General features: G+C 42.9%; 1 protein-coding gene across 1 annotated transcript in view; it reads right to left on the reverse strand.

Annotated features, from left to right (window-relative positions):
• Positions 1-2965: 2965 nt before the first annotated feature.
• The window catches only part of GALNT5 (polypeptide N-acetylgalactosaminyltransferase 5), a 76926-nt gene continuing 51992 nt past the window's right edge, over positions 2966-27899 (reverse strand). Inside the window, exons 7-10 of the mRNA XM_073634129.1 lie at positions 25105-25428; positions 20178-20258; positions 17712-17870; positions 2966-10520 (exon numbers count right to left, since the gene is read on the reverse strand). Of these exons, the coding sequence (XP_073490230.1) occupies positions 10380-10520; positions 17712-17870; positions 20178-20258; positions 25105-25428 (705 nt within the window). The 3' untranslated portion in view covers positions 2966-10379. The remainder of the gene's footprint in view (positions 10521-17711; positions 17871-20177; positions 20259-25104; positions 25429-27899) is intronic.

The following is a 27899-nucleotide window of genomic DNA, read 5'->3' on the forward strand; positions in this document are numbered from 1 at the left end:
CACCTGCACGTGCATGGTTCACTATCTCCTGCATTGCAGCATCACTGAGCTACGGCAACAGGGAAGAGAGAACGCATACAAGCGGGTTTGAATCAGAGAACGTTTGTTCCTGTGATGGTGAAAGTGAACAGTAATAGCTGGAAGTGTCTTAGCAATGTCTTAGCAACAAAGCAGGATGGGATAATGCCATCTCTGGGAGTTTTCTGGCCAGGCTTTGAGAGGTACATAGATGGCCTACACCTATCAAGGACAAGGGTCAAAGCCAGTGAATTTTTGTTAATCTACAGCTGCCCCTTACCTGCATAGGCAGTTTTTGGTAAAGGTGAACTAACCCTTTAAATCTCTTGCAAATGTTTGTAAAATATCGGTTTAAGATTGTAGATGCAAGGGTTGCAAATAAACACAAAAACTATAATAAGTCCTTACAAGAGAACCAGCACGATTTGTACCCGGAAGAAGTCTGATTATGTCAGTTTTGAGACACAGAACACTGCTGAAAGAAAATAAACAGCAAAGTTCTGTCAATTAGATCACATTTTCTGGGAGAAGAATCTTTCTTTTGACACCAAAGAACATCAAACCAGCTAGTGTTGTTTGTGTTTCTTTTGTTTCCCAAGCACAAAGCAGGATTGACTACGCAAGTCTCAGCAATTCCTTCTTCTTATATTAGAACAGTCGTGTGTTTGTTCCTCCCAGCTGCTTGTTTGCCGCAGCCGGCCTCGGTCAATTCAGGCTATTGCGTCCAGTGCTAAAAGCTGCGTCCTTGTGTCCGAAATTTACACAATAAGCTTAGAAGCCGCAGAGGTAAACACATTAATACATTAACCACTTGCTTACTGGGCACTTAAACCCCCCTCCTGCCCAGACCAATTTTCAGCTTTCAGCGCTGACGCACTTTGAATGACAATTGCACGGTCATACAACACTGTACTCAAATGAAATTTTTATCATTTTTTTCCCACAAATAGAGCTTTCTTTTGGTGGTATTTAATCACAGCTGGGGTTTTTATTTTTTGCTAAACAAAAAAAGATGGACATTTTTGAAAAAAAAAAAAATCATGTTTAATAGTTTGTTATAAAATTTTTCAAACAGGTAATTTTTCTCCTTCATTGATATGCGCTGATGAGGCGGCACTAGTGGGCACTGATAGGCTGCACTGATGGTCATTGATGGGCACGGATGGGTGGCACGGATAGGTGGGACTGATGGGCACTGATGTGCAGCACTGTTGCACTGATGTGGGCGCTGATGGGTGGCACTGTGGGCACTGATGGGTGACGCTGGCGGGCACTGGTAGGCGGCACTGCTGACTATTGCTTTTTGACAGAGGATCGCCGGTGATCGGGTTTTTTTTCCTCCTCACGCTGTCAGCGCGAGGAGGAAAAATAGCCGATTACCGGCTCTGTTTACATCACAATATATATGTATATATATATATATATATATATATATATATATATATATATATATTTTTTTTTTTTTTCCCCAGACACTCTAGAGCAGGGATATGCAATTAGCGGACCTCCAGCTGTTACAAAACTACAAGTCCCATCATGTCTCTGCCTCTGGGTTTCATACATTATTCTGTAAGGATAAAATCACATATTTATTGAAATATCATTAAAAAATAACCCCAATGAGAAATTTAGGGGAACATTTAGCAAAATATCACAACTTCATAAAATGTATCAAACATCACTTATACAATATGGTAATCCTGATTGGATAGGTCCAGAGCACCGATGCGTTTCAACTCATTAGGTCTTCCTCAGGGGGATGGCACCTGTTAGTATATCACAGGGATCTCTAAAATACATACAGTATGTATACTTACCTCTGTATTTAGGGGTTAAAGGCTTATTTTTTTAAATTAAAATAATAAACATGTCATACCAGCTCTGTGCAGTGGTTTTGCACAGTGCAGCCCAAACCTCCTCTTCTTGGGTCCCCTGACAGTGCTCCTGACTCCTCCCCCCCACTAAGTGCCCCATAACAAGCCGATTGCTATGGGGGCACTCATGCGTGTTCACTTCCCAGCCCCACTCTGTGTCCATTTACACACAGAGCAGAGCTTAGCCCTGCCTCCCTGCTCCCTCCTTACTGGCTGTGATTGACAGCAGCAGGAACCAATGGCTCCCGCTGTTGTCTCTGAGCCAATGAGGAGGGAGAGTGCCGAGAAAGCTGGTGCTCTCTTGTACATCGCTGGATTGAGAATGGGCTCAGGTACATATTTAGGGGGCTGGGGGAAGGGGAGCTGCATGCAGGTTTTGTTTTACCTTAATGCATAGAATGCATTAGGCTAAAAAGCCACCTGCCTTTAGAACCACTTTCACTTGTGCAGAGAGCACACCAACCTGAAGAGACCCTGTGACTAGACTATACATTTACACGAAAAGCTTCCCATTAGATTATATGGGCATTTTACATATTTTATGCATGTTATTTACCTGTAATTGCTTCCCTCGTGTACACATCCAAAAGCCCTGATACTACTGCTGGGTGCCACCATCTTAGATGTGATGTTAGCACCCCCACAAGTGACACTCTTTAGTATTCCACTCACTCCTTCCCCAGCAGCTCCACAGCAGGTTATATACGGTAGAGAGGTGAGGGGCAGAGGAGCTGGGCCAGCACAAACATTAATTAGACACCCCCGGAAGAGAAGCTATGGCATGCAAGAGAAAAGGCTCTACTAGGTAATTGACTAGTCAAGTTTTCAAAATTTCAAAAGGCACAGTGCAAGTGAATAAAAAAAAAAATGTACAAATCAGGAAAAAGCTGAAAAGACCCCATGGAAAAGCTGAACATTGTTCACTGCCCAAAACCAAAGAAAATAATTTTGACTAGAATTCTAAATTAAAAACATTTTTTAGAACTTACAAACAAAATAAAAGACACGTCCATGGTATTGAACTCTAACATATATCCCTGTTTGGAAATGTCAACAAATGAGTGCAAAAAAAATTCTTATTGTCCAAAAATAATTTATTGCAACATCTTCCCAATTTACACATGAAAATACATTAAGAATAAAAACAAGACTTAACCAAAATGAACATTTCCTTCACATCCACAAAACATTTTAAGTCCAGCTCAATTACAAAATGTCGATAATCATTCTACTGTACCTACTGTACCGTGGAAAAATACATTTCTCTACATTTTCAATCTTGGTAGAACAGAAAAACCTCCGATGACCTACTAAAGAATGTGGTACCTTTTTATGATTTTTTATATTGTTGTTGTAAACACACCCCCTTTCCATCTCTGTGCAGGGAAGCTTGTGCTGAGGGGTGTGGCTGTTACTCTGCTCTGCCAGCACAGCTATGGACCTGGGCAGCAGAGTGGAATTAGAGGAATTAGAGGATATTCCTAACTAATCTTAAAACTGTCCTGTCTTCCCTCCTAACACCTATACTTACTAACTTGTGTAAGAAAGATTCATATACTTAACTATTTTCAGGCCGCTCCCATGTGTTAGCCAGGGGAGAGGAAGGAGTGCCGACAATTGATGGGCCATTGAAGCCATCACTCCAGGCCTTGCTAGCTGTTGACGGCGTGCTCTTTCCTCTATCCCTGCAGCCACCGGTGACTGACACAGGGGATCACTACCGGCCTAAATATAGGTAGGTGATTTGTTGGGGTAGTTTTAAGGCTAGTTAGGATGAAGCTGGAATTCCACGTTAAGTGAGCAAAACATGTTTCAGAAGATATAAAAAAAAAATGTCCTGGATAAGTGATGGGGTGGGGTGGGAAGGGAGTTAACTTTTACCTGCAGATTGAAGTTTAAAGTATTTATTTATTTTTTACATCATTTTTGATTAGATGCATGACCAATACAATAACAATTTTAATATTTAAATTATAACTAGGAAACCCATTGTGATCGGAACATCAAAAATCGAAGGCCTCATTCACACGGCCGCAAAAACAAAAGAAAACAAAAAAATTACGGATCTGAACGCGGCTGCATTGTTTTCCATGGAGACATTCACACAGGTGCGTAAAACATGCACTGCGTTCAGATCCATAACACAAAATCAAAAAGTCTGTATCTAAGGACAAATATATACAGGTATGCCAGATGCAGGTATTGGAAAAAAAAAAAAAAAAAAAACAAACAGGACAGTTTTACACAAGTATTTACTGATCATTACAAAGGAACATTTGTGCCAGAAAAAAAAAAAAACATGCGTAATAAGATCAGGAAAATGTTTACGGCCATGTGAATGTAGCCTTTATGCAGCATATGGAAATTATCAGCTTTGTTCTTTCTCCAAAACCAATGGTCACAGCTGACATCATTAAATAAAACCTCTCATTTAAAGTGGATGTAAACCCGATTTTTTTTTTTTTTTTTTTAATGTCATAATGTAGAGTATAAGATTTCCTATCATTTGAGCCCAGTCTTGCCACACAGAGTTAATCCATCTCTGAGCAATCCTCTTTTATTGTTCAGTGAGATAAAACTTGACAAACAGAGAAAAACTTTGTCAAATCCTCCCCCTTGCTGTGAGTGACAGGTGATTTACATCTCGTGCATTAGCCTAAGACACATGCATTATTTTTTAATTCCCACCCCCACTCCTTTCTTCAGCAGCTCTGCAAGGATTGGCTGTTCTACACCTCAGCATGATTGGGCATGCTGAAGTCATGTGGTTACTTTCCTGTCTTTTCACTGGTTGTTAGAGATCATAGCAGAAGTTCAGTGTAAGAAATACACAGGAGAAAATGCATATTGACAAGGGGAGTGTAGAGGTGGGCGGGGAGTCTACTGACATCACGACTCCACCCACCGAGCTCCAGACAACAGACCCGCCCACAGAATCTGCAGTTTTTCGGGTCTCATAACAGACAGAGGGGAGACATTTGACAGGTAAAGATACATGCAGGAGGCATGTCTATCCTTATAGATAACCCCTATGGCAGTAGTTTAGAAAGGATGACATTGGGTTTACATCCACTTTAAGCCAGGTACACATGGGTCGAATGTCCGGAGACAACGGCAAGTTAAAAAAAAATGTCTGACATTCGGCCCGTGTGTATGTCAGTCTGACAGAAGACGGGAACTCTCAACATCACAGTCCCTGACTGATGTATACCATTAAGTCAATGTGCCAGCATCAACACATTTCATTTAGGTGAGACTGACTCTTTAAAGCGGAACTAAACCCAGCAATTTAAAAGTTTCAAAAAACAGTTGCATTTCCAGCACGTTCCTAGGAACATAACTGTCAAATTTGCTGGTGCTCTCAACCAAACTGTCAAACCATCAAATGGCTGGTGTCATTACTGACCCCATGTGCAGCATTATGGCAGTTGAAGATCAAACAGAAGCCAAAATGGCATCTTCCCTGGTTAAAAAAAGATAGAAGGGTTTAGTTCTACTATAAAACGGCAAAAGAGCTGGACCAGGTATAACCTCAAAGGGTACTTGCAGTTACTGCAATGGATGGCAGTGTGCATACAGTGCCTTGAAAAAGTATTCACACCCCTTGAAATTTTCCACATTTTACCAAAAACGTAAATGTATTTTACTGGGATTTTATGTGATGGACCAACACAAAGTGGCACATAATTGTGAAGTGGAAGGAAAATGATAAATGGTTTTCAATTTTTTTTACAAATAAATATCTGAAAAGTGTGGCGTGCATTTGTATTCAGCCCCTTTACTCTGATACCCCCAACAAAAATCTAGTGGAACTAATTGCCTAATTACTAATTCAGAAGTCATCTAATTAGTAAACAGTCCACCTGTGTGTAATTTAATCTCAGTATAAATACAGCTGTGCTGTGAAGCCTTCAGAGGTTTAATAGAGAACTTTAGTGAACAAACAGCATCATAACGTCCAAGTAACACACTAAACAGGTCAGGGATAAAGTTGTGGAGAAGTTTAACAATTCAGCCCTGGATAGTTTTACCCACTTCCTGACCAGGCCATTTTTTGCGATACGGCACTGCTTTGATTTAACTGACAATTCTGCGGTCGTGCAATGCTGTACCCAAAAAAAAATTGATGTCCTTTTTTCCCACAAATAGAGCTTTCTTTTGGTGGCATTTGATCACCTCTGCGGTTTTTATTTTTTTGCGTTATAAACAAAAAAAGACTGACAATTTTGAAAAAAAAACAAACATTTTTTTACTTTCTGCTATAATACATATCCCCAAATAAATGTAAAATTTCTTCATCATTTTAGACCAATATGTATCCTGCTACATATTTTTGGTAAAAAAATCCCAATAAGCATATATTGATTGGTTTGCGCAAAAGTTATAGCGTCATCTACAAACTACGGGATAGATTTAGGGACTTTCATTTATTTTTTTATTTTTTTTTACTAGTAATGGCGGCGATTTGCGATTTTTAGCAGGACTGTGACACTTTTTGGTGACCAGTGACACCAATACAGTTATCAGTGCTATAAAAATGCACTGATCACTGTATAAATGACACTGGCAGGGAAGGGGTTAACACTAGGGGGCGATCAAGGGGTTAAATGTGTTCCCTGGGAGGTGTCCGTAAATGTAAATGTGGGGGGAAGTGTTACACTGGAGGAAAAGAGATCGTGATTCAGCTCAGCTTTTTCTCCCTGACAGATCAGTGGTGTGCTTTGTTTACATCAGTACACCGCTGATCCGTCTCTCCACAGAACGTTCGGCAGGTCGCGGCAGGCATTGCAGCCGCCGGACCCGCTGATTGGCTCCTGCTGTGTCCAATCATAGCAGGAGCGGCGCGTCGGCCGCCCTGCCACAGTAAATGTACGTGGGGCGGTCAGGAAGTGGTTAAAGCAGGGTTAGGTTATAAAAAATATCTCAAGCTTTGAACATCTCACAGAGCACTGTTCAATCCATCATCCGAAAATGGAAAGAGTATGGCACAACTGCAAACCTACCAAGACATGGCCGTCCATCTAGACTGACAGGCCGGGCAAGGAGATCATTAATCAGAGAAACAGTCAAGTGGCCCATGGTAACTCTGGAGGAGCTGCAGAGATCCACAGCTCAGGCGGGAGAATCTGTCCACAGGACAACTATTATGCCCCGTACACACGGTCGGATTTTCCGATGGAAAATGTGTGATAGGACCCTGTTGTCGGAAATTCCGACCGTGTGTGGGCTCCATCACACATTTTTCATCAGATTTTCCGACACACAAAGTTTGAGAGCAGGCTATAAAATTTTCCGACAACAAAATCCGTTGTCGGAAATTCCGATCGTGTGTACACAAATCCGACGGACAAAGTGCCACGCATGCTCAGAATAAATAAAGAGATGAAAGCTATTGGCCACTGCCCCGTTTATAGTCCCGACGTACGTGTTTTACGTCACCGCGTTCAGAACGATCGGATTTTCCAACAACTTTGTGTGACCATGTGTATGCAAGACAAGTATGAGCCAACATCTGTCGGAAAAAATCCTAGGATTTTGTTGTCGGAATGTCCGAACAAAGTCCGACCGTGTGTACGGGGCATTAGTCGTGCACTCCACAAATCTGAACTTTATGGAAGAGTGGCAAGAAGAAAGTCATTATTTTAAGAAAGCCATAAGAAGTCCTGTTTGCAGTTTGCGAGAAGCCATGTGGGGAACACAGCAAACATGTGGAAGAAGGTGCTCTGGTCAGATGAGACCAAAATTGAACTTTTTGGCCTAAAAGCAAAACGCTATGTGTGGCAGAAAACTAACACTGCACATCACCCTGATCACACCATCCCCACCGTGAAACATGGTGGTGGCAGCATCATGTTGTGGGGATGATTTTCTTCAGCAGGGACAGAGAAGCTGGTCAGAGTTGATGGGAAGATGGACGGAGTGAAATACAGGTCAATCTTAGAAGAAAACCTGTTAGAATCTGCAAAAGACTTGAGACTGGGGCAGAGGTTCACCTTCCAGCAGGACAACAACCCTAAACATACAGCCAGAGCTACAACAGAATGGGTTCAATCAAAGCATATTCATGTGTTAGAATGGCTCAGTCAAAGTCAAGACCTCAATCCAATTGAGAATCTGTGGCAAGATCTGAAAATTGCTGTTCACAGAAGCTCTCCATCCAATCTGACAGAATTTTCCTTCCACTTCACAATTATGTGCCACTATGTGTTGGTCTATCACATAAAATGTCAATAAAATACATTTACATTTTTGGTTGTAACATGACAAAATGTGGATACCAGCACTTCAATAAATGCATTTCCCTAATTTCCAGTGACTGATTCACCCTGAGAAAGGGGACCCTGCAAGACCCTGAAACATTGGCATGGCAGTTTGACCCATGTGACATGATCAGGGGCGGACTGACCATTCGGGCACTGCCCGAGGGCCCCATGCCACTAAGGGGCCCCATCAGGGTTGCCAGCCTCAATAAAACCAGGGACAGCAAGTAAAAATATGTTTTTTTTTTAAATCCGAAGATTATAGCTGCCCTGCCTCTCCAGTACCTTTTCTGTGTGTGTATACTGTGTGTGTATATTGTGTGTGTATACTGTATGTATGTATGTATGTATGTGTGTGTGTATATACTGTGTGGCACCATAATCTATTGCCTGGGGGCCCCATAATCTCCTATTGCCCGGGGGCCCCATGAGTTGTCAGTCCGCCCCTGGACATGATACATTCACCATCATTTGTGGAGGCACATTTTTTGGAGTGCTGGTGAATTACTATTTGGCTCTTTACAGCTGGCTGAGACTGGGCCATTTAAGGCCAGCCTTGCATGAAAGTGCAAGGTCTACTTCTGTTGCAGCCTCCCACATCCTCAATGAAAAAAGGGCTTAGTGAATACTATAAAGCAATACGCTTTTGAAGAAAAATGACAAAAAAAAAACAAAAAAACAAAAAAAAAAAAAAAAAAACTTACTTTGCACATGGCTTCCAGCATACTAAGCAAATACAAATTAACAGTTACAGAGCTAATGTACAGTCTTCACATCAATTAGTTTTTAGAAATTTAACGTAGTTGATAATTTTTGATAATATATTTTACTTCACTGTGCATGATCCTGTTTCCATGATCAAACCAGGGCCAGGAATAAATAAATAATTTAATGGTGGCCAAAATGAACACATAGATTAAAATTATCCAACAAACAGACACATTGTAACAGAATCGTACCATTTGGCTTACAGTGAAACTCCAGTTTTGTTGAAAAAAACAAAAAACAAAAAAAAAAAAAAAAAACACAGCCTTTTTAAGTCTTCTATATACAGTATACTACGAGGATTTTTAGCAAACATTAATGAAACTGAGATAGGCCACTCGGGTGCACCTGCCTAGACGGTTAGCAATGGGTGCTAAGTGGAAGGTTTCTGTCTTTGTGTTTCCTAGTGTTGCAAAAAATAAATAATAATGTAGCACCTGCATCCTTTTAGATTTGCGAAGACAAAACTTCTAGTGCGGTAATCTTAAGGACATTCCCAGGGCTGGGTGGTGCATGACCTGGTATTAGGGTTGCTACCTGTCCGGTATTCACCCGCACAGTCCGGGTTTTGAATCATATGTCCGGGTTTCAGGCGGACTGAAACCCGGACACATTATTCAAACCAGGCTGCGGTTTTCCAAGGAACCAAGATAGTCACACACAAATCTCTTGCCATCCAGGAGCAGCAGGCGGCTGTCTGGGGGCAGGTTCTGCATTAATAGGCGGCAGGGCGATGATGTCAGCAAGACCAATTTGGCCACACCCACTGTTTTCTGTGTGCTATACTACTCTCCTTGAGGCACTCAAAGGTGTCCCAGGCCACTAAAGTGTTGGGGTTTGGCTTGAAGAAAAGGTGGCAACCCTACCTGGTATGTACTCAGGTATGAATACCCAGAAAACAAGCAGTCTCATCCCTGGGTGCCCTACAAGAATGTACAACTGAGTGCACCACCCACCCTCATCCAGCCACAGCAGCTGTCAGCCTCTCATATTTTTAGACCGGATGCTGGCAGTGGGGCTGGACAGCGTGCCTGTGCCTTCCACCCGAAAGCTAAACACTGGAGCATCAAGCACCAGGGTTAAATCCCTAACGTGCATGATGCCAATAGAGAACTATTACTATAGCTGAAATAAAAAAAAAAAAACCCTTTTTCAGCAGTTACAGAAATTGTTGCTGGCTGCAGAAACTGAAAGGTGTTTTAAATAATATAAAACTGCAAAAAAAAAGGCTTGTGTAGCTGTTGGATATGTTATATCCAATTTTCACAAATACTGGAGTTTTTCCCCTTCAAAAATCAGTACAACCCACTAACCCTGATTAAAACAAAAATGAACTACAGGCCTCCCAAAGTCTCATTTACAGTAAGTCCGTGTTCTGTCCATGGTATAAGGTCACAGTGTATGGTCCATGTCTCACTAACTACGTTATAAAAATAGACATAAGTCTGTAATAGCGGCACCTTCATGGCGCAAAGTATTTCTCAAACTGCCACTTTTGAAGCTTATTGGTAGGATTACAGGCATTTGTTCTTAGGGTCTTATGTGAAGGGTCCACCTCTAAACACGTTGGCCGCGGTATGCTTTCCAAAACGAAATGGGATTCCTGTAATGCAAAAATATAAAACAGCACTCAATTACTGGTCATTAGTAAAGGAAAAACAAATTATCCGCCTAAAGTGCCCACAGAAGGACCAGTAAATGATCTCATGTTTGTGAATTACTCCTAAGCTATCCAGATACATTTAGACTGACCAATCTTGGGGAAGGACATCCTCTTGAGGGACCAATCTTGGGGGAGGCCATCCTCTTGGGGGACCAATCTTGGGGGAGGACATCCTCTAGGGGAATCAATCTTGGGGGAGGACATCCTCTAGGGGGATCAATCTTGTGGTGGACATCCTCTTGGGGGACCAATCTTGGGGGAGGACATCCTCTTGGGGGACCAATCTTGGGGGAGGACATCCTCTAGGGGGATCAATCTTGTGGTGGACATCCTCTTGGGGGACCAATCTTGGGGGAGGACATCCTCTTGGGGGATCAATCTTGGGGGAGGACATCCTCTTGGGGGATCAAATCCTCTAGGGGATCAATCTTTTGGTGGACATCCTCTTGGGGGACCAATCTTGGGGGAGGACATCCTCTTGGGAAGGATATCCTCCTGGGGGACCAATCTTTGGGGAGCAGAGAGAGCCTCTGTTTCTCGTGCACATCACTGGATAGAGATTGGGCTAAGGTAAGTATAAGGGGTGGTTTGGCTGGGTGGGGAACTGCACAGAGAAGGTTTTTAACCTTAATGCAAAGAATGCATTACCACTCCAGCTCCGAAAGATTTACCCCCTTCTTGACCAGGTCATTTTTTGCGATACGACACTGTTACTTTAACTGACAATTGCACGGTCATGCAGCGCTATACCCAAATAATATGTATGTCCTTTTTTTCCACAAATTGAGCTTTCTTTTGCTGGCATTTGATCATCTCTTTTTATTTTTTGCGCTATAAACCTAAAAAAAGACTGAGAATTTTGAAAAAACACAATATTTTTTACTTTCTGCTATAAAAACATATCCAATAAAAAAAATTTGAAAAATCAAATGTCCTCATCAATTTAGGCCAATATGTATTCTGCTACATATTTTTGTTAAAAAAATCCCAATACGCATATATTTATTGGTTTGCCGAAAAGTTATAGGGGTTGATTTTTTATTTATTTTTAAATCTTTATTTAAGATTATTTATATCCATACAAAAGAAAACACATACAGAAATAACCATCACTTCTTCTTCAAAAGTACTTTCCCTTATAACCCATAAACCCCCCCACCCCCCACCCCCCTGTCCCTCACCCCCCCGAAACCCCACCCGCAGACTTTATTCAATCAGATACTTTTGCCCTCCTACCCCCTTGGTATCAGCTAGCTCAGCCTCTTCTCCGCATACCTCACGGATTCCTTAAAAGCCACCCAACTGACCCATCTGCCTTCCCCTCTCTCATACTCCACATTTGTCAGCTCTTTCTCCCTTCTCTCAAGGTTATATGTTTCCTGCACTCTTAGAAACCAATCCTTGATCAAAGGGCCATCAGCCTTCTGCCATTTTTTTGGGATCTCACTTTTTGCTGCGTTCAACAGCACAGGGGTGATGGACCTACTGTAGTCTCGGTTTCCACCCTCTGAGCTGTGAAACAGGCATATCCATGGGTCATACGGGATTACTTTACCAGTAATCTCCTCTATTATTTGTAACACCTCCAGCCAATATTTTTTGACAACCGGGCAGCTTCACCACAGATGAGCCATGGTCCCCAATACCTTACACCCTCTCCAACAGTTTGGAGATTTATCTGGTTGGAATTTGCTGATTATCTCTGGAGTGGCATACCATCTAGATAGGCACTTGTAGTTTGTTTCTGTCATTTTAATATCCAATGCTGAGCTGTGCGTTGCCTTCAGAACATTTCCCACTACGTTTTCTACTAGGGTCAACCCCAAGTCTTTCTCCCATTTTTTAATGAATGGCGGTACTTCCATCTCCCCACTATTTATCAGCATTTTGTATATCCTAGAGATGTATCCCCCAGGCTTCTTGCTACAGAATATTTTCTCTATTGGTCTAAAGTCTTTTTCCTCTCTAATGTACCCTGGTAGACTTTCTACAAAGTGAGAGTGCTGAATATACCGCCACTCGTTTATTCTCATTAAATTCCTCTGTGTATCTAGGTGCTGAAAAGTGTAAATTTTTCCTTTATTCATGATATCTTTTAGTTGTGTTTCAGTGTTTGTGATCCAGTTTCCTCCTACTTCCTCCATACCTGGAGGAAACATCTCATTATTTTTTTAAGTAAATCAGTGGTGAATTATACTCCCAACTATTAATTGTGTGCATCATGTCCCACCTTTTAAAAGTGTGTTGTGTAATAATATGTGTTTCTAATCCTAATTTTCTAAACCGTGGCGGATTCCATAGCAGGAATTTTAAACGTGCCCTACTTAATCCCATTTCTAGATTGACCCATCTTTTGTTATTACCCCCTTTAACCCAATCTACAGCCCGTGCTATTGCAATTGCATTACAATATTTTTTAAAGTCTGGCATAGCCAGCCCCCCTTGTGCTTTTTCTCTACATAACTCTTTATGTGCTACCCTTGCTTTCTTATGGTTCCACACAAACCCGTTTATTATTTGTGTTAGTTTATTAAAATATCTTTGAGGCAACGGGATTTGGAGCATCTGCATTTTATAGAATATCTTTGGGGCCACCACCATTTTAATTGAGTTGATACGCCCAATCCAAGAGATCGGGCGGTGTTCCATCCTTTTTGTTTCTGCTCGAATTTCATCCAGTAGTGGTATAAAATTTAATAAATATGTCCTCTTAACTGAATTTGCTAGTTTAACCCCTAAATATTGGATATTGTCTTTAACTGGGCATTGGAATTTCTCCCTAATCCATTCCTCTTCTTTCCTATTGATGTTAATGTTTAGCGCTTCCGATTTCCCCAGGTTGATTTTATAATTTGAAAGCTCTCCATACTTTTTTACTATGGCCAATATATTTGGTATTGAGATCCTCGGGTTCGTAATGTAGAGGAGTACGTCGTCCGCGTATGCGGCCAGTTTGTGTTCCTCCTCCCCCACTGTGCACCCTTTGATGTCTGGATTTTTCCGTATGGCCGCTAACAGAGGCTCTAGAGTTAAAACGAACAGGAGGGGGGAGAGCGGGCAACCTTGCCTGGTCCCGTTCATCATTTCAAACTGCGCTGAAGCCACGTTGTTGACTTTTACGAAGGCTGAGGGGCGACTGTATAAAATTTTAATCCATTTTATAATTTTTCCTCCTACTCCCATTATTTCAAGCGTTTTAATCATGAAACCCCAGTCTACTCTGTCAAAAGCCTTCTCGGCATCTATGGACAGAAATAGACCTGGGGTTCCGCCAATCTTGATAGCCTCTGAGATAAGCAAGGAAAGCACCCCATTGTCTCTAGCCTCTCTCCCTGGGACAAAACCCACCTGGTCCGGGTGTACCAGGTGCGCCATTCTCCCCTTGAACTGTGCGGCCAGTACCTTCGCGTACAGTTTGATATCTGCGTTAATTAGCGCTATGGACCTATAGCTTGAGCATAGGGTGCGATCCTTGCCCTCCTTAGGAATCAGGGTTATCGCAGCCAATAGCGCACCATCCCCCAACTCTCCCTGTGTCCCGAGCTCGTTCCAGAGCCGACAAAGTCTTGGAACCAGTGCGGCCTCACATATTTTAAAGAATCCGGATGTGAAGCCATCTGGGCCTGGACTCCTCCCAGGAGGAGAAGATTTTAGGGCCAGACGGATCTCCTCTTCCGTTATATAGGGGTTGATTTAATAAAGGCAAAAAAAGACTTCGCACTTTGCAAAGTTCAGTTGCACTCTGCAAGTGCAGCTGCTCCAGAGCTTAGTAAATGAGGTAAAGCTTCACTTTACAAAGAATACCCAATCACATGCAAAGAAAATTAAAAAAAACAAACAAAAAAAGCATTTTTGCTTGCACATGATTGGATGATAGAGGTCAGCAGAACTTCTGCTCATTTACTAAGATCTGGAGCAACTGCACTTTGCAAAATACACAGTCTATTTGCCTTTAGTAAATCAACCCCATACTGCCTACAAACTATGAGATAGATAGATAGATTATATCTATCTATCTATTTATATTACTAGTAATGGCGGTGATCAGCGACTTATACCGGGATACCACGATATTGTGGTGGACAAAGCGGACACTGACACTTTTTGGGGTTCAGTGACTCGAATACAGTGATCCGTGCTAAAAATATGCACTGTCACTATACTAATGACACTGGCTGGGGAGGGGTTAACATCAGGGACAATCAAAGAGTTAAATGTGTTCCTAGCCACTGCTTGTCTACTGTGGGGAAGGTGCTTTTACTAAGGGAAGGCAGATCCGTGTCCCTGTGTTATGGAAATATTTCTGATTGTGACTCTAAAAACAAAAGTTAATACTGCAGGAACAGATTCACAGGACGCAATCACTGTGTTTAAAATGTTCGTTCTTGAAAAATAGTATTATTTCATGTTATTTTATACATAGATAAGAAAGAGGTGGTGTGAGATGTCATTAAAAACGAACAAATAGAAATATATTATTAAAAGCCAGCGAAATAATTGCAAAAGTAAAACCTTGAGAGGGGAGGGGGGAGTAGAGACAGAGATAGAGCTTCTAGCAGAAGTTGTGTCTGTGTATTAGGTGAGGGTTACAGAACACATCTCAACAGTGAGAACAAAATAGAGTCTCTTGTGCTTAAAGTGACACTAAAGGTTTGTTGTTTTTTTTAAATGACAAACATATAATACTTACCTCATTTTGCACAGAGTGGCCCGAACCTCATCTTCTGGGGTCCCTCAGGGGCTCTCGCAGCTCCTCCCCACATCAGATAACCCCCCAGGAGAACCGCTCTCCCGGTGGGGTTACCTTGCGGACACTCTCCCGAGTCCAGCATTCAGCGTCCATAGAGGCCGAATGAAGGACTCGGCCCCGCCCCCTGCATCATTGGATTTGATTGACAGCAGCGGGAGCCAATGGCTGCGCTGCTATCAATCTATCCAATCAAGAGCCGAGAACCCCGAGCAGAGAGACAGCGCGTCCCCGTGGGGCAAGTTCTAGGGCTCCGGTAAGTTAAACGGGGGGTGGGGTGCCGGTCACTGCCAGGTGTTTTTTCACCTTAATACATAGGATGTATTAAGGTGAAAAAACACATAGGTTTACAACCCCTTTAAATTAACAATACAGTGAAAGTCCATGTCACTCTGCTTTGCATCAATGCTTTCCCTACTGACAGAACAGCAAATCTGCCTTGTTCACATTGGCGATCGCCGTTCTGCATGTGTACTGAACAATTGTCGAGTGGCGGCGCAAATCGATACGTGCTGCTTGGCTACCGCTATGTGTGATCACAACAGGAGCGGGCCATCAGTGGCACGCCCCAGACCCAAAGGTGCCAGATCACGTACTAGGTATGTGATCTGGCGCAAGGCGGCCGCCCTGCTGCAGTGCATCTACGGTGGGCAGCCGTGAAGCGGTTAGGGTATAAAAAACCTTCAGCATTTACAACCAGTTTAAAGTGAGGGTTAGTGTCAAGGTCAGTCTTACAAGGAGGGTTAAGATGAAGCATTTGCTCTGCTCGGGACTGAAAACTACCATCATCTGTTTTCCAGCACTAAGGGCTGATACATTATGTATCCCTTCTACACTCAACACTAAAAAGTGTTTTTTGCTGGATCTGAAATGTAACCACTTCCGGATCGCCCACCATCATTATACAACGGTGCTTTGAAGAGGAGTGTCGTTGTTATGGCAGTAGCTAGCTGCCATAACCCCAGTATCCTCTACTTCAATGGGCGGTCCGCTTCAAGATAAAAGTGGTCTCTGTGGTGGATTCGCCGCAAGATCACTTTTATCGGTGGCGGGAGAGGGCTGGGATGTTTGCCCTTGTGTGACATGGAGACGAGTGAGGAGAAGATGGCCCGCACCTGTCTCCATAGCATTGCAGGGCGGAGTCGACATCAAAACATCACTTCCGCCCATAGCTCTTAAATGGACATTTTTTTTTTTGTATTTTTTTAAATGACAACATTTTTATTCATTTTTTTTTTTTTTATTGCATTTTAGTGTAAGTATGAGATCAGAGGTCTTTTTGACCCCAGATGTCATATTTTTAAAGAGGTCCTGTCATGTTTTTTTTCTATTACAAGGGATGATTACATTCCTTGTAATAGGAATAAAAGTGACACAATTTTTTTTTTTTTATAGAACAGTGTAGAAATAAAAACTAAAAGGTAAAATAAAGAAGAAAAAAAGAAATTTTAAACGCGCCTTGTCCCGACGGGCTCGCGCGCAGAAGCGAACGCATCCGTGAGTAGCGCCTTCAATGGAAAACGGTGTTCAAACCACACATGTGAGGTATCTCCATGATCGGTAGAGCGAGAGCAATAATTCTAGCCCTCGGCCTCCTCTGTAACTCAAAACATGCAACCTATAGAATTTTTTAAATGTCGCCTATGGAGATTTTTAAGGGTAAAAGTTTGTCGCCATTCCACGAGCGGGCGCAATTTTGCATGACATGTTGGGTATCAATTTACTCGGCATAACATTATCTTTCACAATATAAAAAAAATTTGGGCTAACTTTACTGTTGTCTTATTTTTTAATTTAAAAAAAGTGTATTTTTTCCAAAAAAAGTGCGCTTGTAAGACCGCCGCACAGATACAGTGTGACAGAAAGTATTGCAATAACCGCCATTTTATTCTCTAGGGTGTTAGAAAAAAAAATGTATGTTTGGGGGTTCTAAGTAATTTTCTAGCAAAAAAAGCCTGTTTTTAACCTGTAAACAACAAATCTCAGAAAGAGGCTCGGTCCTTAAGTGGTTAATATGTTAGGATACTACATATTTTAGAAAGATTTCTTTATGCACATGACACAATCAGTGGCTTGGTCTCCCTGCCAGCCCAACCAAATGTAAACTATGGCTGGGGGATATCAGCGGCATGATTGCATCACAGCAAGAATGGCCAATGCCGAACTCTCACAGCAATGGGGAGCGTTTGTTTTCTTTATCCTAATAAAGCTTTCCCTGCCAGATCATTCCTCGGGGTGAAGCAGCCTGCTAGGGACAAGGTCAGCACACAAGATCTGCTTAAAATAGAGTCAACATCCCACCCGAAGGGCATTCTGTCCTCAGAGGAACCACCTTTTCCTTCTTCTGATTAAAATAAATACAGTGTGAAACTTTATAGACTCACCAGCGCTGGCTGAAATGCTGTCAGAGACTTGTGTAACCACCGGAGGCCGCTGTTTAGATTGTCACATTGTAATAAGGCCAATTTATCTTTGCCCCCAGGGGCGATGCAGAGACCCTTCTGTTTAATTAGTCTTAACCAGGTGAAGTTAAACTGCTGGTTCTGTAATTACAAGAAGAATGTTCAAAATCAAGTAAAAAAAAAAAAAACTTCATTGACCACAATTGCAAAGTCTTGCAATGCTCTACACATGACATTTATATGATTTTTTTCACCACAAATAGAGCTTTATTTTTCGTGGCATTTGATCACCACTGAGTTTTTTTATTTTTTGCGCTATAAACGAAAAAAGACTGATAATTGTGGAAAAAACAACCAAAAAAAAATGTCTTCATAAATTCAGAGCAATATGTATTCTGCTACATATTTTTGATAAAATAAAAAAAATCCCAATAAGTCCATACTGATCAGTTTACAGAAAAGTTATAGCTTCTACATACTATGATATATATACTGGAATTTTTATTTAATTTTTAAAATTTTTTATACTAGTAATGGCGGTGATCAGCGACTTATAGCGGGACTGCGATAGTATGGCGGGCAGTCTGAAACTAAGACCCCTTTCACACTGGGGTGGTTTGCAGGCACTATTGCGCTAAAAATAGCGCCTGCAAACTGACCCGAAACAGCCGCTGCTGTCTCTTCAGTATGAAAGCCCGAGGGCTTTCACACTGGAGCGGTGCGCTGGCAGGAGGAAAAAAAAAGTCCAGCTAGCAGCATCTTTGGAGCGGTGAAGGAGCGGTGTATACACTGCTCCTTCACCGCCCCGCCCATTGAAATCAATGGGGCAGAGCGGCTATACCGCCGGCAAAGCGCCTCCGCAGAGGTGCTTTGCGGTGGTTTTTAACCCTTTCTTGGCCGCTAAAATGATGGTAAAGCACTGCTAATAATAGCGGCGCATTACCGCCAACGCACCTCCCGCCCCAGTGTGAAAGGGGCTTAACTGACACTTTGTGGGAACCAGTAACGCTAATACAGTGATCGATGCTTAATATGCACTAATGACACTGGCTGGGAAGGGGTTAACATCTAGGGTGATCAAAGGGTTAAATGTGTGCCTAACAGTGCTTAGTGCGTTTACTGAGAGGTGCTTTTACTAAGGGATGTGCCGGTTTTTATTACCTGCTTCTTAGGGAAACCAAAACCGGCATATCGCCACTGACAGGACAGAGCCGTCTTGTCTTCCTCCTCGCCGATCAGCAAGTGCCGGCGGTCATCTATTGGCGTGCACCCCCTACCCAGAAGTGCTGGATCACATACTAGATACGTAATCCAGCACAGGAGAGCCGCTCTGACACCATACTCATATGTGAGGTGGTGGGCAAGAGGTTACACTAGCTGCATAATATATGGAAAAGGTAAAAAAACAATAGAAGAATATAGTTCAGCCATGTTTTACTGACTATATGGGCACAGATTCCCCCCTTTGTGGAAAGCCTCCTAGAAGGGTGCAAATTGGGTCAGGAAGCAACTCCATATTAATGGCCATGGTTTTGGAATGAAATATCCAACAATCTCACATAGGTGCGAGGTTTAGGTGTCCACAAGCTTTTCGCCATACATTATATATACAATAAATACAGTAGACCCCATTCACACTTGCAAAGGGGGCCGTTAGCAATTATATGTGGGAGACCAAGCAGGGGGGTTCCCGATGATTAGCTGTGGGTGGAAGCCCCATTGAAAGTAATGGGAGGCTGACAGCTCCTGCAGCTAATCGCACCTGCACACTTGTAATCACTCAAGCAGCGATTACCAGTGAATGATCTGGCCTGGACGCATCCAGGGCAGATCATTTGCAGGTAATCACTCCATGTGCGATTACATGTGAGCAGTCACCAATGGTTGCATGAGCGGTTAGCCTCCCATTACTTTCAATGGGGCTTCCGCCCACAGCTAATCATCGGGAACCCCTGCTCGGTCTCCCACATGTAACTAACGACCCCTTTTGCAAATGTGAATGTGGCCTAAAAAAAGACTGTTTGTGGCTCATAAGGACAAGAAGTGGAAACACCATGGGGTGGGGTGGATTTACTAAAGGCAAATAGACGGTGCACTCTGCAAATGTGCGGTTGCTCCAGAGCTTAGTAAATGAAGTAAAGCTTCACTTTGCAAAAAATACCCAATCACATGCAAGAAAAAAAAATAAATAAATGCATTTTTGCTTGCCCATGATTGGATGATGGAAATCAGCAGAGCTTCCCCTCTTTACTAAGCTCTCGGCAACTACTCTTGTAGACTGCAACTGCATTTTGCAAAGTTCGCAGTCTTTTTGCCTTTAGTAAATCAACCCCAAAATCTCCAAAGCACATCATCACCTCTCAATTTTTATGAACGTATCTAAAAGAAAAGCTGAATTGGGCAATTTATTACTTCTAAAAAAAAAAAAATAAAAGTAGTCACACATACCATTTTACTGGCATCACAATCATCGAGGATTAGAGTGGAGTTTTGTAGAGAAAGACATTTGCCCAGGGCGACGTTTGCTACCTAGGATACAATTAAATTCACAACATATAAGCCTGATTTCATTTCACCAATAGAAGAACAAACAAACACACTTTATGTCTAAAAGGAGGAAATCATTTTCCTCTTATTAAGTAGAGCTGTGTTCTAGTACACTCTAGTGGTAACTACGGAGAAATACAGGAAAGCTGCAAACTCTGTAGACCATGTGCAAATTTGCAAAAAAAAAAATCTGAAAAAGATTAGGGAATAGGTTTCTTACAGCAACAAGTTAGACTGCTGGAACGCAGGCCATAGAAGTAAAAAGTATCTGAAGCTAAAATTATTTAAAGTTTTGGATGGGCCATGCACTTCAAGCTCAAGAACATCAGTCATTAGTGTTGGAAGAGTCACGTTTAATTCATGAGATAATGGAGTTGATTTAAAATCTGGTGCAGCCATGCATAGCAGCCAATCAGCTTCTAACTTCAGCTTGTTCAATTAAGCTTTGGTTAAAAAAAAAAAAAAAAAAAAGAAAGCCGAATTGGTTTCTATGCAGAACTGCACCAGGTTTTGCACTCTCCAGTTTTAGCAAATCAACCACACATTGTCTGAGGCTAGTAAAAAAAAATAATAAGAATTCCACACATTTATTTGAAACTTTTAGCGTTGTCTCAAGAGCCTGCTTGTTTGTCTTGTAGGGGGAAAATGGGATGTAGGTGAAATAGATGGTGAAGCAATTGGTCATACTGCACTGTGCATATAGAACCCCGCACAATCATATCAGTGGAAAGATTCTCCCCCCTGCCCCAAATTAATGAAGAGATGAAGTGGACCTAATCCATGTGTTGTGGAGGTGTCCCAAACTAACCAGATATTGGAATGATGTTACTAGTACTATAGCCTTCATTTTAGACACTATTGTACTACAAGATCTTTTAATCTGACTTCTCAATGCATGTACTGCATTGCAATAGTCACTTACAGGCCTAACTGATTACCTAGGCAAGCTGGCCAACCCCCAAATCGGATATGTTGTAGTCCTGGGTCCCCTCTCAGTGCTACCCAAGTTTGGTGTCCTTGTCACTTATGGTTCGGGAGCAGTGCCATGTCAAGCTGACCAAGATTTCCCATAGCCGCCAATGTTAAAAACCGGGAGCAGTGCCATGTCAAGCTGACCAAGATTTCCCATAGCCGCCAATGTTAAAAACCGGGAGCAGTGCCATGTCAAGCTGACCAAGACCTCCCATAGATGCCAATGTTAAAAACCAGGAGCAGTGCCATGTCAAGCTGTCCAAGATTTCCCATAAACGCCAATGTGTCCGTACTCGTGAATGTACGTAAAGTGAAGGTACGTAGCGGGGTATGCCTGTATATATTGCTCGCAAATCGATAGCATTACAGTGGCTGTCACCCCATTCCTCTATGGATATCCTATGGGGACAGCTATGGGTTCAACAGGTGAATGCACTAATATGAGAAAAGCTGACCTATCAGCAACGCAAATTCACAAAGAAATTTATGAATATTTGGCAATGTTGGTTAGATATCCGGGGCCTAGCTTCCTCTTGATGAATTCCTCATAGGTTACTGCAGATGTATTATTTCTTCTAGAGGGGACACGCCCTGAGGATAAATAGTCCACACATTCTGTGTGGACGGTTAGGACTTCTGTTCTCAAACTGGGTGGCTATGCTCCTTAATAACTGAAGGCTTTGGTACTGTTGCCTGAATACGTTTTCAACCTGCCATTCTGTTTAATGAAGTATGTGGCTAAAACGGATAAAGTCCTGGCATTATTGGTGAAAGTGTCACACATAATTCTATATGCCTTCCCAGGTGACTATGTAACCTCTGTACTGTGCGCATGTAAATATGCCCAATAAAAAAGTTATTGTTTTAAAACATTTTGGATAGAGTGGCGATATTTTGAAATCACTTGTTGGATATTTTTCCTTTAAGTTACGGTAATTTATATTATACAGCGCTATGTTTATAAACCCCAGTGCAAACTGATATATAAGTGTCTGTGACTTTAAAGCGGTTGCAAAGGTTAAACTTTTTTCTACAATAATAAACATGTTATACTTACCTGCTTTGTGCAATGGAATTGCACATAGCGGTCCTGAAACCTTGTCTTCTGGGGCCCCCACTGGCACACCCAGCTCCTCTTTTTCTGTATCTGCCACCATAACAAGCCACTTGCTATGGGGGCAGACATGCGGGCTCACTCCAGAGCCGGGCTGTGTGTGTCCATAGACTCACACACTGTGGTTTGGGCCTGCTTATAGGATCTGATTGGCAGCAGCATAAGCCAATGGCTCGCACTGTTGCCTCTGTGTCTTGTGAATGCAGGAAGAGAGGAGAGAGCCGATACAGATGAGCACAGCATTGGATCAAGTGAGGACTCAGCTAAGTGTTTAGGGAAGTGAGGGGATGATACTGCTACTGGGACATTTAACTAATTACAGGGAATGCAATAAGATAAAAAATGTAAAGCTTTTAGAATCACATAGTGTTTACTACCCCAGCATTTTCAGATTCCTGATATGTGCCTGCTGTACCATGTACTTGTATGCAAACGTATCCTGTTCACTTTGTATTGCTTCCTTTGTTTGAAATCTGTGGTTTTCCTGCCAGTTCCTCTGCTTCTCTGTTAAAAGCTGACCACACCGCAGGAGAGCTCACCATGGTCAGTTACCTAGCTATGCTGGGAACTTAGTGTGCTCTCCTCCAATGATCAGACATGTCCTGACATGGCCCCCCCTCCCCCCAATGCACAGCCTTTCACTGAGAAGATCAGTGTGCTGCTGTTTCTTCCCCCTCCCAGCTCTTATGCAGCTGAGAACAGAGGGATTGTGATCACGTATAAAAAAGGGAAAAAAAGGTATTTAGAATGTTTTTTTTTTTTTTTTTTTATATCTGCCTTTCATTTGAATTTTAAACTGAATGGGTTGTAAACTATCCCTTTAAATATAATACTTAACTACTTAACATATAGTGTTCTGTGCTCCCAAAACTTATGTGCAGCACTATACCTGAAAACCTATGCAACCATGTGTAAAACCAGATACATTTTTTTTTTAGAAAACCTATGGATTAGTTTGTGTTATTATTTCATTCATCATAATGAAAAAATAATAAAAATAACCTTAAATTCTTACCATGTCTTTGGTTTTACACATGGTTGCATAGTGTTTAAGGTACAGCGTTGCACCTTTTTTCACTTGTATTGCATTTGTGTACCAGTTTTGGTCCACAAAATTGTGCTTAGCTGCTGACCATATTATTGACTTTCCCCATAAGCACGGAAATAAAGAATATACCGTATTTATCGGCGTATAACATGTACTTTTTTCCCCCTCAAAATAGGGGGAAAATCGCGGGTGCGTGTTATACGCCAACGGCGTACCTCGGAGGGGAAGGAGTGCCCCTGGAATTCACCGAGCTGTCATCTCCTCTCCACTCGGCTCTCCGCTCGGCTCTCACGTCACACACAGTGTCCCGCGTCCGCCACCGGCATTGGACCAGTGTTCTGTCTATCACAGGAGCTGGTCCAATGCCGATGGCGGAGGCGGGACTGTGTATGTGACTGCCAACTGAGAGCCGAGTAAACAGGAGATGACGGCTCGGTGATATCCTGCGAGAGATAAGAGATGGGCGCAGATCAGGCTGCAGATGGGGACAGATAAGGCTGCACTGAAGCTGCAGATGGGGACAGATCAGGCTGCAGATGGCGACAGATCAGGCTGCAATGAAGCTGCAGATGGGCACAGAGCAGGCTCCAGATGGGGACAGAGCAGGCTGTACTGAAGCTGCAGATGGGCACAGAGCAGGCTGTACTGAAGCTGCAGATGGGCACAGAGCAGGCTGCAGATGGGCACAGAGCAGGCTGCAGATGGGCACAGAGCAGGCTGCAGATGGGCACAGAGCAGGCTGCAGATGGGCACAGAGCAGGCTGCAGATGGGGACAGAGCAGGCTGCAGATGGGGACAGAGCAGGCTGCAGATGGGGACAGAGCAGGCTGCAGATGGGGACAGAGCAGGCTGCAGATGGGGACAGAGCAGGCTGCAGATGGGGACAGAGCAGGCTGCAGATGGGGACAGAGCAGGCTGCAGATGGGGACAGAGCAGGCTGCAGATGGGGACAGAGCAGGCTGCAGATGGGCACAGAGCAGGCTGCAGATGGGGACAGAGCAGGCTGCAGATGGGGACAGAGCAGGCTGCAGATGGGGACAGAGCAGGCTGCAGATGGGGACAGAGCAGGCTGCAGATGGGGACAGAGCAGGCTGCAGATGGGGACAGAGCAGGCTGCAGATGGGGACAGATCAGGCTGCAATGAAGCTGCAGATGGGCACAGATTAGGCTGCACTGTGGCACTAATCAGGCTTCAATGATGCTCACTGACCATTATTTTCCTTCAAAGTGGTTTATTAAAAGAAAAAAGTTTTTTCTCCCCTGAAACTTCCCTCCTAAATTGGGGTGCGTGTTATACGCCAATAAATACGGTAATACTCCCAAAACTTATATCATAAAGCCTAGAGCACACCAATACTTAATAATATCACATGTGCACACTGTGCTACACCAGTGTGCAAAACAATGCAAATATAGAAAAGTAAGTGTGCAAAAAATGTGCCCTTTGTGCAAAAACTGCACAGCTGTGCGTGAACACCAGTCTTTATCTACATTCAATTTCAGGCTGCTTCCAATCCACAAGATGACAAACATACTGAAAAATACATTTTGTGTTTACATACACATTACAGCAATTCACAGAACTTCTCTCTTCCTCACTTTAATGACTGGCTTTGTGATCTAACAAGCAGATGAGATGCCCAACAAACCTTTAAATAGATGGCACATTTCTGGGCAGAGATCCCGACACTTACCACTCCGGAAGCCCTGACCAGAGGAGCGTCCAAGTCTGGAAAGACGTTATCTATGTACCACTTAAAGCTTTTGCACTGTAACTTCTTCCTAAGTTCTTTTTGCTGGGTCAGGTCCCCGATTTTGGAAACTTCTTGTAGAAGATGGTATCCATGACCATAAAAAATCTCCTTGTAGTCATCCAGCCAGACTTCGGCAACACGAGCCAGGTTCCTCTCTACTGTTTTTACACGGTCCTTGGGGAACGAGTATGGGTTGTCGTTTCTGAAGATATGACCCACTCTGGAACAGGGGATAATCTCAATCTCTCCACCGCACATCCAGATCTAAGAAAGAAAGTGGTCAAAGTAAATATATGTAATAGTCAGGAAAAAAATGTATTTCAATTCAGGGGGGATTGGATGAAATGACAGGTGCTCTTTAAATATAAGGACTTATTTTTGCTGGTAGTTACAATCTTTAATATATGCAAACAAAAGGTTTTCTATTTAGAATAATAAGCTGTCAGGTTAGTAAATATCCCCAAACTGGGTTTCTTTTACGGCCTGCTGCCATTTTGCTCCTCAAGGGAGGAATAAAGCACTTCAAGCTATGTGCAGAAAGATCACAAGGTTCATAAGCTGCTTAGAAGGTTTCACTTTCATTTTTACTGCTTGCCCTTCCTCCTCACACTTAGAGCCTGGTACAGATGTATTTATCTTCAAACAATCATACAGTTTGTAGTGTACATAGATTTGCAAAACAATGGGATAAAGGAGAATTCATGAACTTTGTTTTATCTCATGGTTACTGTGAAATTGTGTGACTGCATCAATGCAGTGCATGTTATCTCAGCTTGAAGAGCTTGGTTTTGTTGAATGAGTTTACCAAAAATGATAATATTGCAGAATATACAGCCTCATGCCACATATCTAAGCTCCATTTCTTGCTGAATAAACTAAATTATTAATGTATCTTAAATAGAAAACTATTGTGATAAATTACAATTTCTGTCAGGATTTTATTGCTGTCTCCATTGAGGAGATTTTCCCACACAGACGTTAAATCCCAGAATTTTCGTGCACCCGGGAGGCACAGGTGCAGAGTACAGCTTGTTGCCATCAGCCTGTCCAAATCTATGATGAGCTGAGATTTGTGGTGGCTCTAGGTGTGTGCAGTCTATTGCATTAGTGTGTGCATCCCAAACCTCAAACACACATGACTTTCTCTGCAGCCTCAGCTGCTGTTCATTCACAAACTGAAGCATAGTAAACACTTAGTAAGTAAAACACTTTACTATGCTACAGCTATGAATGAACACAGCGAGTGTGTTCACTATGTTCATTTAGAAAAAAAAAGGGGACAGTAAATGACATCCCCCGCAGCAAGTGGGGGGAGAGGAGAGAAGCCAGCAGCACTGCAGGGGGTGCAACACAAGGGTAAGCCTGGACAGTAGGGGAAATCAGCACCACATGGAGTGATTAGGGTGTGCCCAGGCACACCTGGCACATGCCGTGTGCCCGCCTATGGATGGTTGGATGCTATACCGAGTAAAATATGCTCAGCTGAAGAAAATATGATCAGCTTGCTCATTGGAAAGAATGACACTAAATTGAATACTGTAGCCATATAATGTAAGTGACCCAGTGAAGATGACATTGATACAGGGAAAGAGTGAAAGCAAAAGAAGATGGCATTACAAAGTTTAAAGTGGTTGTAAACCCACTTTGAAAAAAAAAATTAACACCTGCAAGACAAAGGCATAATGAGCTAGTATGCATAGCATACTAGCTCATTATGTAATACTCACCTGAGATGGAAGCCCTCGCTGCGGTGCTCGTATAGAGCACCGGCTGGCGACATCACTACCGGGGTTTCTTCCGGGTATTGCGGCTCCGGCGATGTGATTGGCCGGAGCCGCAAAGACGTCACTCCCGCGCATGCGTGCGGTAACAGCACACTCACTGAAGCAATGGCACATACGTGCCGTTGCTTCTGTTTGCTTCAGTGCGCATGTGCCGATGACGTGAAGATCTCCTAAACTGTGCAGGTTTAGGAGATATCCAGGGTAGCTACAGGTAAGCCTTATTATAGGCTTACCTGTAGCAAAAAGTGGTCTTGAGAATGCTGCTAACTGTGGAACTTAAAAGAGAAGTATGGGACTTTTTTTTTTAATCAAACTTACCTAGGTGGATGCAGCATCTATCCAGTGCATTCTTTCCCCCACCGACTCTAAGGCTGAGAACCAAGTGATCAAACACTACTGATTGCTCGGTTCTCAGAGCTCCCTGAGAAGAGAGCCGTGACTGCCAGTCACCGGCTCTCTGCTCTGCCCTCCCTACGCTCACTGGAGTGCTGGGCTGTGGAGGGGGCAGGAGCGGCCAGCTCAGGCTCTCATTGGCTTGCTGAGGGGCTGAGTTAGGTGCCGGGCCAGGCATGTGTGCGGATCCCATGCATAGGGTGATGATCTTTCCGGAGCCTGGAGCGGCTCTGTAACATCAGCTGTCAGCGGGCCGAAGCCCGCTGTCTGCTGAAAATGGGTCACAGGAGTGCAGAACGATCTGTACTGTGATCCACAGGTGAAGTACAGCCAAACAAGCTTTGGCTGTACTTCTCCTTTAAGTGCATCAACAGAGTGCACAGGATGTTAATAGCTCACTGGATTTCTGGTTGGGTCAACAGATTTTGCTTTATTACGATTAAATCATTAAAAAAAAACGCGATCTCGATTCAACCCCCCTCACGATCTCTATTCAGCACTTACATTCATGTAACAAGTGCAGAGCCGTTCTCTACTCACTCAGAGCTGCCAAAAAAA

This window comes from Aquarana catesbeiana, linkage group LG06 (assembly GCF_042186555.1).
Source record: "Aquarana catesbeiana isolate 2022-GZ linkage group LG06, ASM4218655v1, whole genome shotgun sequence".
NCBI classification, from domain to species: Eukaryota; Metazoa; Chordata; class Amphibia; order Anura; family Ranidae; genus Aquarana; species Aquarana catesbeiana.